The following is a 20,686-nucleotide window of genomic DNA, read 5'->3' on the forward strand; positions in this document are numbered from 1 at the left end:
AAAAAGAAAAAAAAAAAGCAATGAAGTGAAAAAAATATTCTTCACTTAACTCTGTTCTACCTGTTTTATTTTTAACAAAATAAATAAAAGTACATTTCTGCCCACCAGCATAACATCCTATACAGAATTTCAAACGATAAATTAACCTATATTTTCAATTATGAAATGATGTATGTGTCAGGTTTCATGGAGGAAAGCATTATATAAAGATTTTTAATAGTTTGCTACTGATGGGGTCCCAAAGTCACAGCAATGCACACGATGATAAAAGTGCCACACCTTTAGTACTTTGTCTCTTCGTTACATTGGGTTTGTTCAGACATGTCAAGAGAGCACATTACATAAACCAAGGTTGAGTTACGGTCCAACACTTCCAATTTGTCTATTTCATCATGTATATATTGCATTTTACACAAAAAAATTACCAGTAAAAAATGTTGAGTCAGTTATTACTCAACAGCTCATTAAAATACTGCATGACCACATACTAATTAAATATTAATGTACAGATAAGAATACAAAATTATTACCCCAAAACCATGAAAATATTTTGATTCCAATGGACTGAGTACTGAATTGCATAAAAACACATCTTGCCTACTGAAATATAATTTATTCCATGGAACTAATTGGAAAAGTATACAGCAGTTGACAGTAAATACTAGAAATAATAATCTTTTGACAAATTTTGCAGCATCTTAAAATGATGAGAGAAAGCAGGGGTGAGAAGTGTGTGCAAGAGTGCCAGCACTTCCCTTCATGGAGAGGAGCCCATTGTGGAGAACATCCAGCTGTAGTATTTCTCACCTTTAACCGAGTTAAGAAAATAAGGTCTGAACAAAAAATGCACCATCTAAGCTTAAAAAACTGTAATGCTGCTGCATTTTCTGACAGCTGGGAGTGGATTTGTAGAAGCTATGAGCACATTAACTTAATCCTGTGAGATATACTACTCAGTAGATGGGCACACAGGGTATGACAACACTAAACCCTCTGGACATGTTAGGATAGGATTTACAACCATGTTCTTCCCACATGTATAAAATCAACCGTTCTATCCCAGGAGTAGCTATGTCATATACCTTATTCCCTTATGTAATTCAAGTCACCTGTCACAGCTCAATTTGGCAAAAGACACAATGATTTGTCTGAAAGCCAGGCATCAGAGAAAGTAATTTGGGCTCTGCAGTCAATATTTTTTTTTTATTTCAAGCCACTAATCTATTGATAATAACATGGCAAACTCCTAATCATTCATAACTGGATTCACCTAGTCAGCCATAACTCATATTTTCTTTTTATTAGCCTTGAGAAGGCAACTAATGTTAACACTTCTCAACAGATGATCAGAGGGTGAAACACAGATAAATGATCACAAGGGTGGGACACCCACATGGATTTTCAAGAATCACATGTAATCCAAGCCTTGGCCATTGGACATTTCATTTGGGGATTCCAGCACTACTGTCCAGGACTTTACGGTTGCCACTGGTTCACACACTTGGGACCACCATTGTTTTGGAAGCAACCCAAGACAGGAGCCACAACTTGATATACAGATGCCAAGTGCAGCCAGCATGAGTTAAAGGCTTCCAGCAGCGGATGTCAACACTTGGGTGAGGTCATACGGGAGGAACAAGGGCCACTAAGAGCCTTCCTCCACACACCTGGCATCACTGCCCAAACATCCATCTATGGCAGGGCCTGTAAAAACAGGGCATTTCATTCATGGAATAACCTGGTAGCTTATACACTAGCAAACATGCAAATGCTTCATGAAACATTTGTAAATAAGCTTGAATATTATTAATAAGGAATAAAACTAATGATCACTAGCCCCTTCACAAAGTGATAAGCAGCAATATAATAAAGAACATTGCTGACACAGGGAATGTTAAATGTAACTTCAGTTATGCAATAACCCATTTTTCACCCCAGAATGCTTGCATTTCATTGGTGTGCAACGTGATGCTCAGTTTGCACACACCTTGAATCCTAAACATCTGTAATTAGCACCACCTGGCAAATAGTTTTTATTTTGAGTGTGATTTTCACTCCCTGTGAAGAAGAAATAAAATCCTAGTGAATCTGCATTTCAATTTTTTTTTTTTACTAATTACACTTGAAATGTCAAAGCACTGTATATATATATTATTTTATTTCTCTTTTTTCATATTACTGAATAAGTTTAATGAGGTAGTGGTTTCCACAGGCAGTAATGATCCTTGAATGCTGTAAACTGGAGAAGTGGTTTAAGAAATACCTTTAATTTCAATTCAAACTTTCAATTGCCAGAATACAACACTGCTGCATGCTAGTCCTAACTGCAAGCAAAACATAGCTCGTAGCCCTGACAGAATTAAATACTTCTGTGAGAAAAAAAGACTAATTAATCATATACTCCAATTACTGCCTTTACATAAACTACTAAATCACATTGAATTTTGATTTTGAGAGGCCTCACTTACCTAAGCTCTAGTCATCAGAAGAGGACTGCTAAAATTTATCTTGGAATATGTAAAGGTTGTTAGTGGCAGCAACGGCTATTATATTTTCATGTGGGTGCCAGGCTGTGTGAAGAATTTTCTTATTGAAATCAAGGCAATCTACACTGATTTCATCTTTCTTTCTCTTGCCCGCTGTGCACACCTGGAAAGCAAGTGCATGTGTTAAAGGTTTAATTCTTCACAAACATGAGTACACAATTGTGACACATTAAGATTCTCATGCCTTATCAGCAAGATGGATGAAACTAAGAAAGTTACATAAAACAAATATTCATGAATATTTACCAAACTAAGGTAATTTCAGTAACTGCATACTGACTGGATTGACTTGATTCTGAATTACGGTGGTATACACAGTGCTATCTTACCTTTCTGGGTTTAAGTAAATATCTGGGCTTGGCAGTTTCCCTAGAGGCTTCTAATGTAACATCCCGTTTTGAAGTTCTATCAAACATTCGGAAGAAGTTGTTATATGAGCCAGTCATGATTGCGGAGTCATTGCCACTCCAACAACATTCAAACTTGTCAAAAATACAATCATTCTCATACAGTGAGCACAGTTTGGGGCGTAGGTATTCGTGCACCTGAAAGGTAACAAAAAATATGAGTGTGGATCATAAATAAACATTTCCCTGAAAGAATATGTGTCATAAGAATATTCAGTTGCATAAAGTATCTGACATTATAATCAGTGTTGTCTTGTTTTGATAATTTTGTTTGACAAGAGCAAAATTATGAAAGAAAATATCAGAGAATAAAAATGAGATTGCAGACAGAGAAGAGAGGTGTGAAGTCTAGAGGAAGTGAGTGGATTCAACAGCGTGAGATGTAAATTTTACTTTAAAAAAAAGATAGGGAAAAATAGAGAACTGAAAAATTTAGAGTATGTGAGATTTTTCATCAAGAATGTTTCAAAGAGCCAGTATTTGAATATAGACAAGTGAAACTATTCGCTAGAGTACAGTTATACTCTGACTTACAGGATAGGTCTCAATTGGTTTGGTTTCCATGTGCAAGTCCCACACTTTTACTGAGAGATAGTCTCTTGATATCATGTAGCGACCACTGTTGGAAAACTTGACATCACTAATGGAGGAGATGATCTCACTGAAGAAACTTCGATTGGTTGGGTCTTCTGGCTCTTCAAACACTTTAAAATGAAGCATAGCATTAATCATCATACACAGCACATGTTCAGTAGAATGTCTGGAAAGATTAGTTGCCTCATTTTTTTCCCCTATATACATTTGGTGGAAATTAATGAGGACAGCATGCAACAAAATATATCAACACTAACTAGGTCAAAGGAAAATTCAACAGATTGTGCATAAGAAGTATTTCATTTTATAACTTACACTTAGAATGACTATCACAGAGGGCTGCTTGTCGCATGTCACAGAGCCTTATGGTTCCTTTACTGCTGGAGTAGACAAATACATTACAGTCGTGAGGGTGAAACTCCGCTGCAGTGATAACCTCTGTGAGCTCCTCCATGTTGGTGGGCTTGATGTCTACTATGTTAAAGGACTGCAAAGAGACCAGAAGATGTATCAGTAAATGAAACCCAATCAATATCTTAGCTCCACTTTCCTACCATTTTCATGTGGAGTAATGCAGAGTAGTCATCTGCATAAGAATGAATAGAACAGTTTGTTTTGCAAATAACATTAGTAAACTATCAACAGTGGAACATCACTGTTTATAAGTTTAGGAGCATAATAGTGACTGTCTATACAGTAGAAATAGATTGACCTTTTAGGAAAATAAAGATGAATGTACATGGAGGAATTCTGTTTGTATGAGGGTAGTTTAGAAAGATTTGTAGCACTGTCATAAGCTATCAGGATGTCTTTGTACTGGTGGTCAGGGAGGTGGAAAGTTAATGGTTACCTAAGAAATTTCCTGACATTGTTTACAAGCTTTAGAAAGGCAGGAAAATATTGCAACAGGATGGCAGTTTGAATGTAAGTGTTGTTGGCAAGATGGTTGGTTTGGGGCACATTGCGGCATTTTCAAACTTGCAACGAGTCAAACATGGTGTCGAGGAACATGAGACACAAACGCCTTTTCATTTTATCACTGGCAGTTTGCAGAGCGAGCATTCTGATTATGATGGTACAAGCAAGTCTCAGCCTTCCCCCGGCAATGTTCTTTGATACAGGCCTCAGCAATGGGCCTGTATCACAGAACATTAACAAGGGAAGGCCGAGACTTACCTATACCACCATCATCTAAATGCTTACCATGCAAACTGTCAGCAATATAATGAAAAGACAGACATTTCTCATGCTCCTTGATAGGGTGTTTGACTTGCTGCATGGAAGGATACTGATAAGAACAAGGCAAACAATTGGTCTCAAGACAAAGAAATGCAATACTAGAGTAATAAGAATCCTTTCTAATGGTAATCTCACCTGATCAGTGACCTCCATGTGCCACAAGTTGATGCGAAGGTCATCCGCAGACAGGTAAGTCTCCTGGTCTGAGTTGATTGAGATAGAGTTGATGTGATACGTGTGTGCATTGGCAAAAATTCTCCTAGGGGAAGCTTCAACCATCAATTCCATTGGTTTTAATACAGGTACCTGTGGAACAAAAAATCAATAAAGTCTATTCTTGAACTCACAAAGCTATAACATGTCCCAATCTGGGATAATGTTATTTGAAAATTTTCCCAATTCAATAAGTGAGGCATATTTAAAAATGAACTGGAACTGAACAAGATAAATTGCTAAATATGATCTTCAGAGCTTGTCTATGACGGAGTTATGATGAGTACACACTACTTGATAAATGAGGACTGGAATAGGTAAAAGATACATGGAGAGGTGGAAAGTATTTTACAGCTACCTCTCTGGGATGAGGCAGCCAAGACAAGCGTTCAACCCATCTTTTCAACCTGAGGGTTCATGACACTCACCCGTAAAGCAGTAAGTGAAGTGGGGTCCCTGATTTGGCCGGACTCATCACGCAGGTTGTAGCCTTCTGCTCGTTTGTCTCTCTCTGACACTTTCCATAGCTTAATGGTTTTATCTGTGGAGAATAAGAAACAATGTAAAGACTAATACAAATAAATTTTCAAACAGCAAATTACCTGATCCTGACAACCAAACCTACATGCTGAGGCAGAAATTGAATCCAAAGACTTAATTCTCTTGTAACAACTGATAGAACATTACAGCAATAGAAACATCAGTAGTTTCAGAGGCCGCCAATTACTGAGCTGATGAACTAGTGAAGGATCATTTTAGACAATACCAAATCCATTTAATGAGTGTTTATAGATCAAAATATGACAGTCCACTACTCCCTCTGCTGTCCCTATAATATATTTTTTTCTCATGTTTTATTTGATGTCCCTCTTTCTTCTTCCTCTTGATGTCTGTTATCATAAATATTCTGATTCTAATGCTATTATTCCTTAGTCAAATAATTATGAAAATGGAAAACAAATAAATAATGAGTCCCAGATAGAAGAACAAGGGAGAGAGAGAGAGAGAGAGAGCACATCTTCTCTCCTTTCATCATTTTCTCTCTGTATTAAGACATGTGACTAGGACAAGAGGGCAAGAGTGTAGTGCATGTCACCAGCCCTCACAACTTAAGTTAGCCTCTCCCCTCCCACAGCGGCCATTCATCTCCACTCCCTACCAACTGAAGTGATGAGGTTTCAATTCTACCCGTTGTGGCAATTTGTTGAAGGTATTTATAGAATCATGGTCTCTCATCAACAACTGGACCAGAGAATAATGAATAGGTATGAAAGAGGGGGCATTACATATGGAAGTAATCATCCGTCCCTCTCTCCCTCTTTGGTCAGTGATTGAAAAGATTATGCAACAGTGAGATGCATTTAACCCAGTAGCAGTGACAGGCCAAATTTGTGGCTTTACTGGGTACCAGCAACGGGACAAATTTTTGCTTTGACATAAACCCCCCAAAACAGAGGATGCATAAACTGATCAAAATTGCATTGATATATGAGGTGTCCAGACAGGCGTGGATCCAGGAAAAAAGTTTTTTGGGGGCCCGATGCCAGGATTTTTGCAGGTGGAAGGGGCATTAGCATTACCGGTTCACCATTCTCGGCAGTCCTGCTCCTGAATAACTGGTAGACTGACCTGAATCAATGGCCATAACGACCTGGAAATGGTGCTAAAGAATTCCTGGGCGGCCAGTGTTTCTCTTCGGATCTGAATGAGACGGCTGATTCTTCTAAGAAAAAGCAATGTTATAGCCGCAGGGCGGTTTTGAGCTAGTTTTCCCGTATCCGCTCAGGACCATGGGGGGGGACCCGGGCCCCATGGGCCACCCCCTGGATCTGCCAATTTGTCCAGACACTGCCAAATCTGGCATTTTTAGTTAAGTGTACCATGCGATAGGCACACACATTTTCTATGATTTCCAAAAACAGTGCAAGGTATCCTGACCCTTATAACAAGAGAATCGAGGGTGTACTAGCAATAAGTGCGAACAAGAATTCCTTATTATCACGTAGTAGTTGTCAGAGGTAAAGAGGCAGCATCGCCAGCAGCATGAGAACCAATGAGGAGCTGGTTTTCCAGCCCTACCCGCCGCTCCACCAATCACAGGCCGTGCTGCCCACCAAGCGGAGCGTCTGAGTTAAAGCCCAAGAAGTAAACATTGCCCTCAGGACTCCTCACATTATCATTAGAAAAATTCATAAAAAATCAGCATTTTGGTTTAAAATGAAATGGTTCATACCTTAGTTTAGGCGATCAACATAGATTTCAAAAATCCACATTCATTATGGATATTCCAATAATCATAACCAATTTCCAACTTGGGGTATAAAAATTTAGCAATAAAATTGATTTATCTTTCAATAACAATGATAAAAAAGTTATTATACAGCTAGGCCATACAATTAAAATGAATACAAACAAAAACTTGGTAAGTCAAGAGGAAAGTGCAGTACACATCGCTAAACTTTGAGTGAGATTTACTTAAAACTAGGTTTTGGTGATGTCGCCCCTTTACCTCCTGACGCCTCATATATTATAGAACAGGATTTCCCAACCTGGGAAATTTCCCCCTGGATTGAAATTTTAGGATGATTTTTTCTCATTAATTTGCTTAAAGGGGCCTTTAACCCTTTTGGGACGCCCATCCCGCCTGCGGCCAAACGGTGGTTTACCGTTACAGGATGCTCATCCCGCCTGCGGACGGCCCATTTTCTTTAAATTTCCCTCGCTTTCTCAGTGTCCTTAAATGCTTCCCTACTCAGATAAACACTCTCTGGCACCCCCACGCAGTAGACAAACAAACATACGCCTAGCCACACAGTCACACACCCGTACATCATGGAGGGTGGAAGCGAGACCCCACCCTCTCCCTAGCCATCAACTTCCACCGGCGCTCGTCCACGTCGTGTTGTTAGGAAGAGAAATTACTATGCATTTCTGTGTTTGGCTTGCTCCTATCTACAACTTTTGTTCAGTTATTTTTTTGTCAGACGAAAAAAAGTCATTTTTTCGATTTTCCTTGATTTCTAGGTGAAGTATGGAAATAATTGAAATTCTGAATATTAGAAAGCACTTGAAAAACTAAAACTTTTGTTAAGTGATTTTTTTGGTAATACACACATGAAAATCGGCGTTTTTTTGCGCTCTGGCTAACACAGGCGATTATTTTTTGTGTCCCTAAGGGGTTAAGAAACATCTCCGCAGCTATTGGGTTAATCACGCTAATAAAGATTACTCCCAGTCTTACAAATACCATAATTTTGGGACACTTTAATTCCTGCTAGAGTAAAGGTTGTGGAGGAAAATAACCTAAAACATAAAATCAAGGGGTGTGGTCCCCTTTGATGAAGACAGAAAATAACTCACCATTAGTAGAGAGTAAGAAGTGTGCTGGGTTTTTCCTCTTGAGCCATCTTATTTTATTGATTTTTTCTTCAATTTCTAAAGACTTAAGGTAGTCAAATTCAGGTTCATGACTCTGGAAGGTGCTGTAGACATTGTACTCGCCCCGGCGAGGGTGGCAGTTTTTTGACTGTTGGGTAAGAAAAGTGATGGTTAGTATCCACGTTATGAGAAACAAATATATGTTTGGAGAAGCCACAACCTGCATCAAGACAGGAAAAAAGTCGGAAAGTTTCGTTTAGTCGGCGCAACGTCTGTGGTCATATGCCGGAGAGAGACAGAAGGGGAAGGAATTAAAGGAGAAGGGAACACAACACAACCTCCAATTAACACCTGGTACCCATTCACTGCTCGGTGGACAGGGGCATAGGGTATCGGAAAAGCCGCCCAAATTTTTCCACTCCGCCCGGGAATCGAACCCGGGCTCCCTCATCAAGACAGGATGAGCCCTTCCCTTCACTTTTAAATGTGCGAAACATATCTATGCACTCACAGGACAAGGCAGCTTCATCATTACATCTCCTCACATCCCTGTTCTAGCTGTTACCAGGACAAACACTGAATATTTGCCAGATCTAAAGGTTATGACTTTTACGACGCATGAGGGAGCCAAAATGAGGTGAATCTTGCACCAACCCTGCTAACCATCCTAGAAAATAATGTGACAGTTGTAATGATAAAATGTTTGTAAGAATGCCACCACAAATACAGAGCTCTCATTACACTGCAGTCCCAGAACATACAAAAAAGAAGCCAGTCAGTCAGTCAGTCAGCAAATGAGGTTAATATAATTTTCTAGGGAACTTTTTTACTTTTCCTCTATCGTATCTTTATTATTGTCAACACCAAAGCACAGTGTTGAATGGAAAACACTATCTACATGCAGTGGGAAAACATTAGCCAGCAATGCCCAGTGTACCTTACAATGGTCTGGCCTAAGGTTTGGGAGGCAACAGCATTATTACGGCAACTTGAGGGAGGCAATGCAGCCCCACACCAACTGACTGATTTACTGGTGTGTTGAGTCATGGCACTGCAACTACTGTGGTCATACAAGCCCAAACTAAGAAATGAGTGCCATCCTCACAGGGACGGCACACACACTCACCGACGGGTCCCGCTGAAATATGACCACCCGGCCACCCTTGTCCCCCGTGGCCAGCAGGTCCCCATCATGGTTGAACTCCACACACGAGATGATGTCAGCTGCAAAGGTATACAAGACATGAGTAACACATCGCCACGATATGAATAAAGCACTTCTTACGCCTTAACCTTTGAATGATATAAGAAAAAGAATGAAACCTAGTCGCTTATGATGGTGATACGTTAGCAGCTTTTCTACGTTCATTTATTTTTGCCCTTGAGCTGCTTCCTTTACCGAGAGAAAAAAATAAAATAAAAAATGAAATAAATAATAAAAACTACCAACACCACAAACCCAAACCTCTTCATACAATTAAACTTTACAACTGTCAAAGAAAAACGACACCTATTTCTCAATGATGATAACACATGTAACGCTACCCCTACCATGTACACAAACCTCTTCTTACACCTAAACTTTTGAATCACCTAAGAAAAAAGAATGAGGCCTGGTTCTCTATGATGGCAATACATATGCAACACTGCCGCCAGAAACACAAGGCTCCTCTTACACCTATAGAGCTGCGTCCTCACCGAGTGTTACATGAACCCTTGCGACTGATATGGTGATTTTTTTTTTTTACAGCTAAGGAGACAGTTCAAGGGCGTCAAGAAAAATATATATAAAAAAAAGCCCGCTACTTACTGCTCCTGACGTTTGCTAATGGTTAATCTTGCACCAACCCTGCTAACCGTCCTAGAAAATAGCTGTAATGTAACGGCTATAATGATGAAGTGTTTAATAATGCAACCACAAATACAAAGCTCTCATTACGCCGACAAACTGCAGAGTCCCATAACATACAAAACAGAAGCCAGTCAGTCAGCAAATGAGGTTAATATAATTTTCTAGGGAACTCTTTTACTTTTCCTCGATCGCATTTTTATTATTTCTTTCGTTTCTTTTTTAATGCGTCCTCTTCTTATTACTCTTTGTCTTCCTCCTCCTCCTCCTCCTTCCCCTACAAATTATAGATGCAAATATATAATAGAATCCAATGCATAGAGGAGTAAATATAAGATAGAACCCAGTGTTTGGACAAGGAGGAAATACAGAAAAATACCCAAAGCCTTGTTAAGATGCAGATAGCGAATAGAGCCTGTTGCCTAGCTGCCCCGTGTAGGTCTACCAGCCTCTTGCATCTCCTTGTGCTTTTATGTTAACCCGGTAGCAGCGACGGGCCAAATTTGTGCCATGATATAACCCCCTCAAAATAAATGATACATAATCTCATCACAAATGCTTTGATATATATTATGAAATGGTTTGTGTGAGGGGTGATTTTTTCTCATTTTACTTGCTTGGAGCGACCATTAAGAAACATGATCCCCGCTGCTACTGGGTTAAGATGCAAATATAGAACAGAACCTAGCACCTAGATAAAAAGCAGATGTAGAACAGACCCCAGTGATAAGCGAAGGCAAGAAGCAAATATACAAAATCAACAAGTCTTTAACCCGGTAGCAGCGCGGATCGTGTTTCTTAATGGTCCCTCCAAGCGAGAAAAATGAGAAAAAATCACCCCTCATGCAAACCATTTCATAATATATATTAAAGCATTTGTGATCAGATTATGTATCATCTATTTTTGGGGGTAAATATCATGGCACTAATTTGGCCCGTCGCTGCTACACGGTGAAGCCACAAATTTGGCCCGTCGCTGCTACACGGTGAAGCCACAAATTTGGCCCATCGCTGCTACCGGGTTAACTGCTCTCAATTATAATTTTTTCCCCCATCTCATGACTTCTTCCTTTAACTACTTAAATTACTTTCATCATCAAACTCTCTCTCTTTCTCTCTGACCCACATCTTAGTTTTTTTTCCACATAATTTATCTATCTCAATCTATTTAGTAACTCTTCAGAGGAATTAATTATAACTGTACTATACTTTATACTCAAGTTGTTTTTGATGCTTTCAGTAACCAGGTGATTTTTTTCTTCTTTTTTCTTAAAATGATATATAGATAAACTTAAGTCACCCTCCAGTTCTGCTTGCTGTCCTGTTTATTTTCACATATTTTAATAACCACAAAGTTTACTCTTCCAACCTGCTTCTGAACATTCCTTCACTTTTGCTCTACACCAAATGTTTAACCCGGTAGCAGCGGGGATCATGTTTCTAAATGGTCCCTCTAAGCGATAAAAATGAGAAAAAATCATCACTCACACAAACCATTTCGTGATATATATCAAAGCATTTGTGATCAGTTTATGCATCATCTATTTTGGGGGGTTTATATTATGGCACAAATCTGGCCTGTCGCTCCTACATGGTAAAGCCACAAATTTGGCCTGTTGCTGCTTCCGGGTTAAACAAAATAATAAAAAAGTTAACCCTGCAGCAAAGATGAAAAACAGAACTGCTGTAGCCAGATGCTTTTATGACCGTTCATGTTATCACTGTCATATCTGGACCACACACACACACACACACACAAACTAGAGGAGGGTATCAGGACACATCTTCTCCCGAAATTGACCCCTCTTTCGATCACCTCCTTGGATTCTTTTTAGGAGCAGCGAGTAGCAGGCTTTTTTTTATATTATTGTTTCCTTTTTTTGTGCCCTTGAGCTGTTTCCTTTGTTGTAAAAAAAAATAATAATAAATAAATAAATAAAAAATAAAATAAAACATCCACTCATGGTCAGGAAATCATGATGCCATATTTGGTCTGTAGCTACATCAACTATTCTTACTTTCCAACATAGCATCCACTGCCTGAATTCCTCCTCGGGCTGTTCCACTTTAGTTCCATGGAGCTGAACATTAAGCTGGCAAGGCTGCACAACACATTACCTAAGTCTCCCTTGACCCTGACTCCTCCACTCTCACTCACTTTTTCCCCTTTCATTTCATTGATCCTGTGGCTTGCCTACTCTGCACTGTTCTCATTCCTATTTCCTAAGTCTGCCTTGACCTCTATACTCCTGCTTAATTTTTTTTTGTTTGTTTGAGCCTCCCTATTGATCCTGCAGCCCACATTCTCTGCACTGTTCTCTCTCTATCTAATCTAAATCTAATGTTTATCTAATCTCCCTCGACTTGATCTGTCAAGTTACAGATTCTCCAGCAGATAACTCCAATTTTCATTTTCAAATCTAGATGTGCTCTGACTTGGGAGTACTGCTTTTGATTTGAACACTTCCAAGTTAGTTTCTTTGCTGTGCTCTATCTCTTTACAGTACTTTGATTTCTTGTATCTTATCACACACATCTATGTATTTATTTTATATTATCAATTATTTATTTTAATCTGCATATCCTTTACTAATTTTGACATTCTAACATCCCAAAACAGGTGTTATCTTCAAGGGCGGTGAAATACTGTAATCAGGTTGGGCATTGATACAATTTAGTGTCATAAGACTTCTGACATATCATCTGCTAATGTGATATGTTATGTGCTGATGTGATGCCAATGGTATTACACACACTCTTGGTTCAGTGAGGGGGGAGGGGGAATAATGGCACTACAAAGGCCAGACTGTCCCACAACTTCCTTTATGTAGGTTAATAGATGTAAATGCAAGAATAACTTCCCCACATGACATTGCAACGAGTGTCTAGGCAGGCCACAGAATGCCTTGTCTCCCCAGCGGCTATAAGATGACTGCGTTCTCTATGCTGGGTACAATTTAACCCAATTTAAGTGCCAGCAACACTCAATACTACATTAGTGAGCAGTTTAGTTCACATGACATGGGTAAGCAATAGGCATATAGAAAAAAAGCCAACAGAAAAAGGGTCTAGGGGTCACATATGTACTTAAAGGGGATTGACTGCCTGTCCTTCCTATTTCCCTCCACCAACCTCCCACACCAGTTAGCCGAGTCTCTCCTTTTCTGTGAGATGTTTTGGAAAAGGTCATGCCATAGACTTTGTTATGAATGGAGAATTAAATCAAAACGATGGCAATATACAGGACTGAGCACTGTTATCTCTCGACAAAATCCTTATGGCTTCTTTAGAGTAACTATACAAAGAGATGGTACTTTGCAAGTCAAGGTTTGGCTCATTTACAACAGATCTTTCCCCTAGCAAGCAGGTGAAAAGATGCCATCACAGGAAATCAGTATATTATGATAAGGAGTACGCGTTACCCGTCAGTACACTAGCATTTCAGGGTTCCGAGGCCAGTCTCCATCAACACTGCTGGCTAATCCATTTACCTCTCCATAATTTGTTAGTTTTGATGGCCGGGGTGGGGATGGTTTGAGAAGGACAGAAGGCTAGAGCATCTACAACCCCTTTCCTTTCCGTTGACGTGCATACCCTTGAAGAATGGTGGCTCGTCCTGGTTTGAGCTCCCTACACCCAATTGTTCCGTCTCACTTATCTACCAAAAAAAAAAATCCTGTAATGTTTGGCCTTGCGTCGCCTAGTTTTACATATGCTTCTGCCTCCTCTTTGCTTTTTACACTAATGTCTCCGTAACATTCGCTTTAATTTACAGTTCACAGCATTGGCAATATGTCTCATTTTGCTAACGTTTACTATGTAGCTGCATTTCTCCCTTTTCTAGGTTTTGAAACTAACCAACCCTTATCAGAAAATCAGTGACAGCAACCTTGTCTCATTAAATTAGTGAAATAGTCCCGCTAAATACGTAAGTAACCTAACTCCACTGGCTGCAGAAGCTTAGCTAATATGAGAGGTGAGCACAGGCAGTTAAAACATTCAAGAAGCTCACAGATGACGTAAACAAATTTCAGAAGCTCCTCCTTCAATATTTAAGGTATGCGAGTCAGTGCAAGGTAAGCAAGTCAGCGCATGTTAGGTTTGCTATCTAAAATGTATGAAATCACTGATACGAAACCATTGCCCTTTATATTTATTTTTGCCGTCATTTTCAACACCTAAAACTAGCCTGATAAACCATTCCTCATATCACATTCTTCTAAAGGTGCCTCTGTTGTGACCACTCCTTTGGCGGAAGCTAGGACTAAGGTGTCAAGAGATATGGATAGATAGATGAGACACTCCACTTCTATATCAAAATCCTTCCACACCTTCAGCTTGCTATCCTGGTAAGTTAAAACCTCAACACTAACCTGGCTGACTCGGCACATATCCAAAGTTTCGTCACAATGCATGTACTGGTATAACAAATTCTTATCATCGGGGGAAATCAGCCAATAATCAAATAAGTATCGTTAACAGTACTCTTGGGGCTAAGTAACGGAGCACTTGCATATGCCCACTTGTTATACCACTTGTGGGCCGCTAAGCTGACAGGGACATGGCCACACTCAACAACTAATAGCTACGGTCTACAGTCATCAGTTTAAATAACGTATGAATGAAATCTACAAGTAAATTCACAGTTCCTTGGCCAGTACGGAAAATGGTAAACCCCTGTGCTGTATTGCCATGCAGCTCTGGCATCTAAATGAATATAGCGTACCAGACTTATGTATCCTAATGTAAACTAACCTGGTAAATATGTGGTATTGCTCTGCCACCTAAGTTCATAATATCAGACTTTATGTTATAGCTAAGGGACGAAAATGCATTCCCGCTAACCATAATATAGCTGCAAATGGTTAGCGATAAATTTCTATACGAACAAACAAATACAATCTAGCGCCAGTATCCTATGACCACCTAATCTGTTAGAATTTATGTGTAAACTAACAAAACCGCACTTTAACCTAACGGATAGTAACCACCTGACACTAAAGTAGTAACCTATCACAAGGGGCATTAACCAATCATCGCTAAAATAGTAATTCCATCAAGAGACTATATATATTATTAACGGGGAGTGTACGGCAGGGGACGCGTTGCTTCACCCACGCCCTCATGCAGTTACTCTTCCCATTCTAAGCCACTCTTGGCGGGATTGATTAACTTGCCCCAGCCATGAGATATGTGGGTGTTCCTCTGGTCTCCCCTAGTGGCAGACTCGTGCAGAAACAACCCAATGAGCAGAATCAACATCCAGGAAGAATACCATGTGCCCATATAGCCGGACTTGCCATTCATAGACAAAGCTAGTGTTAGGCCTTGATTCAGTTTCACAAAGTAGTTGTACTGATATTGGCATGGTGAAACTAAAAAAAATACTGATAACTTAACCTCTATGATATTTTGCAGTATTATAGCCATAATTTAAAGGTGATATAGATAATTAATACTATCATGAATAACTTGTCTCCAGGTTTGAACAAGTGAGCAGCAAGAGGTTACTATTTTTGCGGCAATAGCTTAAGTACTACTTCAACAGCGATAAAAAAGGCTGGGATATCACCGAGGGGGTAGCCACCTATTGCGAGGTTAACTCTTATAATATGGTTTCTTTTGGGGTCCCTGAATGTAGTGCAGTAACAAATGACTCCCGGAAAATAGGGGGGGGGGAGCTAAATCCCTGTTAGGTAGGTTACGTTAGGCTAGGTTAGTTTATATTTATTCAGCACCCAGTGTGGGGCGACGGAAATACACAGCGTGGGGCGGTACAGGGCGGAGGCAGGGGTGGGTCCTCTACATGGGCACGCAGCGTCTCAAAATTAGTAGGCTACCCTCTTGTAAATAATCCCCCAGGGTTGCGGTGGGGTTCTAATAGTTTGAAAACATGGAATGGCTGGGTGTTAGTTTGGTGGTGGCGTGCCCCATCATCTTGAAGTGGGTGCTATTCTAGATATTTACCAAAGTGCTGTTAGTCTAGTCCTCATTAAATGGTGACCTACTTCCTCTTCATTAAGGGAAAGTACATAACAGCAAAATTCCTGTAGCTCCATGAAATGAGTTAGGTTTGGTGGGCTTATGTAACTGTTAAGAATTATATAAAAGTGAGCATTCTACTGCACTGACTATTCGTTTCTCGGTAAAATATGATGCTTCTTCACGCAGATACTTTTATTCAACGGAGGAGAGCTACAAGCGCACCAGAAGTGATTTATAGCCTCGCCAAAACACAGTATACCTAGCCATTTCAAGATTAAAATCAAATATATCCACTCCATAAAAAGCATCACAGTTTACACGAAGAGAAACGTATTGCTAACTCGGCACGGGAGACGCCGAAACACAATATACCTAGCCATTTCAAGGTAAAATTCAAATAAATCCACACCATATAAAGCATCACAGTTCACACGGAAATTAACATATTGCTATCTCGGCAGGGGACACAATGATCACCTAAAATATCATCCTAAGTGTGGAAAACCGAGGACCTATGATAATGGACGCAACTACCAAAACTGAAACCGAGTACAAAGCTAATGTGCCAGACATATTTATTTATTTTAGAGTAACAGAAGCGGCTATAGGAAAGTGGAGTGAACAGTGAAATGTGTAGAACGTAGTCACATTAACTACCAACACCATTTATAAAACCGAGTGTAAATCTATCACGCCAGAAACGTTTATTCATTCACTTCTCACAGTAACGGAAGCAGCTAAAGGGCGGCGGAGCGAACCAACGGAATGATAGATAGGTCTGTCCTGAAAGCCTCACCCTCTCTACCTGGCCAACCTAACGAACCACGATTAAAGGTGTCAAGGCCCTCAAACTAATGATGGTAACTAGGTATTAAAATTGGTTATGGTTGCAGAATGATGGTAAAGATGATGATGAAGTGATAGTGGTGGTGGTGGTTTAGGTGGAGCAATGATAGTGTAAGTGGAGGTATAGGTGGGATGCTGCAGTAATAGTGGAGTGGTGATGAAGGTGGAGTAATTCTAGTGGAGGTGAATGGAGGTGGTGGAGTTGACCTGATTTCGACATGGATGGAAAACTCAGAACCACAGGGAAGAGAACACACCCCTGGACACCCCACCACACCCCGGGGAGACAATATAAGTGCCTCCCCAGCCACACACAACCCCAGGGGAGGAAAGGGAGAGAGAGAGAACACGGGGGAGGAGAGAAGAGAGAGGACAGCACACGGAGGAGGAATGGAGGGAAGGGGAGATAATACGGGGGAGGAAAGGAGGGAAGGAGAGAAAACACACACTGGGGAGGAAAAGGAGGGAAAATTAGAACATGGGGGAGAGAAGGAAGAGGAAAGAGGAAGGAAAGAAGGACGGAGAGGAGGGAAAGGAAGAAAAACACACACGAAACACGAAACACAGGAGGCAGGAAAATACACACAGATAAGGAAAAGGAAAAACAGGAGGAGGGAAAAGAAGAGGAAAGGAAGGAAAAGCGGGAAATGAAGAAAACACACACACACGAAACACAAGAGGGAGAAAAAACACACACACGCAACACAGGAGGCAGAAAACACAACACAGATGAGGAAAATGAAAAACCGGAGGAGGAAACGGGAAAAGGAAAGTAAGGAAAGGCGGGAAGGGAAAATAATCAACCACACACAACCACAACCACAACCACACACAGGAGGCTGAAAAAAACACACACACGCAACACAGGAGGCAGAAAACACAACACGGATAAGAAAAATGAAAAACCGGAGGAGGAAACGAGAAAAGGAAAGTAAGGAAAGGCGGGAAGGGAAAATAATCAACCACAACCACAACCACACACAGGAGGCTGAAAAAAACACACACACGCAACACAGGAGGCAGAAAACACAACACGGATAAGAAAAATGAAAACCAGGCGGCGGAAAACGGGAAAATAAAAGAGTTAAGGCGGGAAAAGAAACACTCAACCACACACCCAACCACACCAACCACACCACCCATAATACTCACCTTCACTAACGTCATCGTCGAGCGTCCCTTTGACTTGAGAGAAGCACCATTGGATGTCTCCATTGCCTGCAAAATCAGACATTACGGGAATTAACTGCTTGACGGACCCCTCCTCGGCACCTCCGTCCTCTTCGCGCCTATTTTCCGCCTTACTTACCGGCCATCCCACAATTCTCGTCCCTGGCAATCACTGTTCGGGTCTTTAAAGTGGTATGATGTCATGTATTTAGCGTTCAACATCTAGGCGCGGCGCGGATGGCATGGGATTAGGCAGAATGTGCACAATAACACCACAGTATGGCGGCGCCGTCCCCCTCGCCTGTGACGTCACGGTCAACACACCAGCGGCAGGGTGGGAAAACAAGTGACAGTCGGGGAAGCGCGGGAAAGTATGGCGCCCCCGGGGAGGAAACCACGGGGGAAAATGGGTGCTGGGGAGGTAGGAGATATGGGGGATGTGCGTTAGAGTGAGAGGAATGGGTACAGACAAGTGGGGAGGGATGTAAAAAGAATGGTTGAAGAGGACGGAAGACAAGTTCGAATCGGGGAGGCGCGGGAGATTCTAGCGCCCCGGAGGAAGAAAAGTTTAGATAGGAAGATAGAGAGGAGTGAGAAGAGGAAAATAAGAAGAAAAGAGTGTGAGGAAAGGAGAGGGAGTAATAAAAAGATCCTTGAAGACAAATGACAGTCGGGGAAGCGCGGGAAAGTATGGCGCCCCCGGGGAGGTAACCACGGGGGAAAATGGGTGATGGGGACGTAGGAGATATTAGAGAAGTGAGGTAGAGTGAGAGGAATAGGTAGAGGAAGTAGGGAGAAGGAAGGGAAGACAGAGGAGTAAAGACAAGTTCGAATCGGGGAAGCGCGGTAGATTAATTCTAGCGCCCCGGAGGTAGAAAATATTAGATAGACAGTGATAGATAGGTAGACAGATAAAAAGTAGATAGATAAAGAGGTATAAGGGAATGAGAGATGAGAAGACAGAGGGAAGACAGGGGAGTGAAGACAAATTCGAATCGGGGAAGCGCGGTAGATTAATTCTAGCGCCCCGGAGGTAGAAAATATTAGATAGACAGTGATAGATAGGTAGACAGATAAAAAGTAGATAGATAAAGAGGTATAAAGGAATGAGAGAGGAGAAGACAGGGGAGTGAAGACAAATTCGAATCGGGGGAGCGCGGGAAAGTATATATTGAGCCCCGAGGAGGAAAATAGGGGCGGAAAAAAGGAGATAGGAGGGAAGGAGATAGTATTATGAGAGAGGGGTGGAAAAGGAGAACTGAAGAGAAAGGAAAGGGAATAAAAAAGACGATTTAGGAAGAAAACATTAGATATACAGGAAGACAAGTAGACAGATGGAGAAGCAGTATAGAGGAATGAGAAGTGGGGAGATAGGAAGGACGGGGAAGGAAGGGGAAAACAGGGGAGTGAAGACAAATTCGAATCGGGGAAGCGCGGGAAAGTATGACAACCCGGCGAAAGAAACTATAGGGACAGAAAATGACGGGGGACTTGACAGAACACTTTTCCATATATAGTCTTCAGAGGTATGACTCACCTATGAACACAGGAATACAAATGAGGACTTTAATTATTCCCTGCCTCACCGGGGACAAAAAAAGGACTTGGACTTGGAAATGAGATATGTTCTAACTCGTAAAGGGGAAATAACACTCGTTCTCTAATCTCAACGCCCCGGGCTCCCATTTCCCAAGGACACAGAGATGGGTAACCGGGTTTTAATGGGTGTTTTTCCCGTTTTAGATGCAGACGTCGTGTAAAACTATCACTAGGATCACAAAACTGTCCACGGAAATCCCAGCAAGTTCAAAATACGCGAGGCTTTTCAAACACACGAACTTAGGCGGCGATATGTTTAAGAATTGGGGCATTTTTATTATCAATCTTAGCACCTCGATCAGTCTGTCTGGCAATGAAGAAGATAGGCTATTCAAATTAACAGTATCGATAAACATGTAAAATAATGACTAAGATTACCCCAGTTTTTTAGATATCAACCACGCATGTATAATCAATTTTAACACCTTGATCAGTCCGTCTGGCAATGAAGAAGATAAGCTATTCAAATTGACACTATCGATAGAAAAAAGCAAAATAGTCTTGAATATAAGATTACCCCAGTTCCTTAAATACCACCCACGCCTACGGTATCAATTCTCACACCTCATTTTAGCTGGCAATACAAATTCAAAAACATAAACTGACAATATCGATTAAAGAAAAGTCGAGAGGAATGGTGGAAGGGCAGAGAGAGATAACCATTCAAGAGTCTGACACAAGATTCTGACATGATTTTTTTTCTCTCTGCAACCTGTGAATGGCGAAGATTTATACGCTATCGCCGTTATCTCATACACAAGGAGGGACGAGACGTAGAGGGAGAGATAAGAGAGAGGCGATAAGCGCGGTGATAAGGTAGCAAACCCTTAAGACAGAGTTACTTGACAGCGAAGACTTTG

The 20,686-nt window shown here is 40.9% G+C and overlaps 1 protein-coding gene across 2 annotated transcripts; it reads right to left on the reverse strand.

Moving 5' to 3' along the window:
- Positions 1–50: 50 nt before the first annotated feature.
- Positions 51–18,526, reverse strand: LOC126987778 (protein phosphatase PP2A 55 kDa regulatory subunit). 2 transcript variants are annotated; one of them, XM_050845103.1, is made up of 11 exons: positions 18,367–18,526; positions 18,210–18,275; positions 9,504–9,601; positions 8,360–8,525; positions 5,428–5,540; positions 4,922–5,092; positions 3,863–4,034; positions 3,488–3,657; positions 2,876–3,091; positions 2,469–2,649; positions 51–1,704 (listed from the first exon to the last, which is right to left on the reverse strand). In XM_050845103.1, the coding sequence occupies exons 1-10, from the start codon at positions 18,371–18,373 to the stop codon at positions 2,497–2,499; spliced, it is 1,332 nt and encodes a 443-aa protein (XP_050701060.1). In that variant the 5' UTR covers positions 18,374–18,526; the 3' UTR covers positions 51–1,704; positions 2,469–2,496. The 2 variants fall into 2 exon arrangements, with proteins under 2 accessions (XP_050701060.1, XP_050701061.1); XM_050845104.1 differs by lacking the exon at positions 18,367–18,526 and having other exon boundaries at positions 18,210–18,306.
- Between the last annotated feature and the right edge of the window lie 2,160 nt (positions 18,527–20,686).

Source organism: Eriocheir sinensis, chromosome 66, assembly GCF_024679095.1.
Source record: "Eriocheir sinensis breed Jianghai 21 chromosome 66, ASM2467909v1, whole genome shotgun sequence".
NCBI lineage: Eukaryota > Metazoa > Arthropoda > Malacostraca > Decapoda > Varunidae > Eriocheir > Eriocheir sinensis.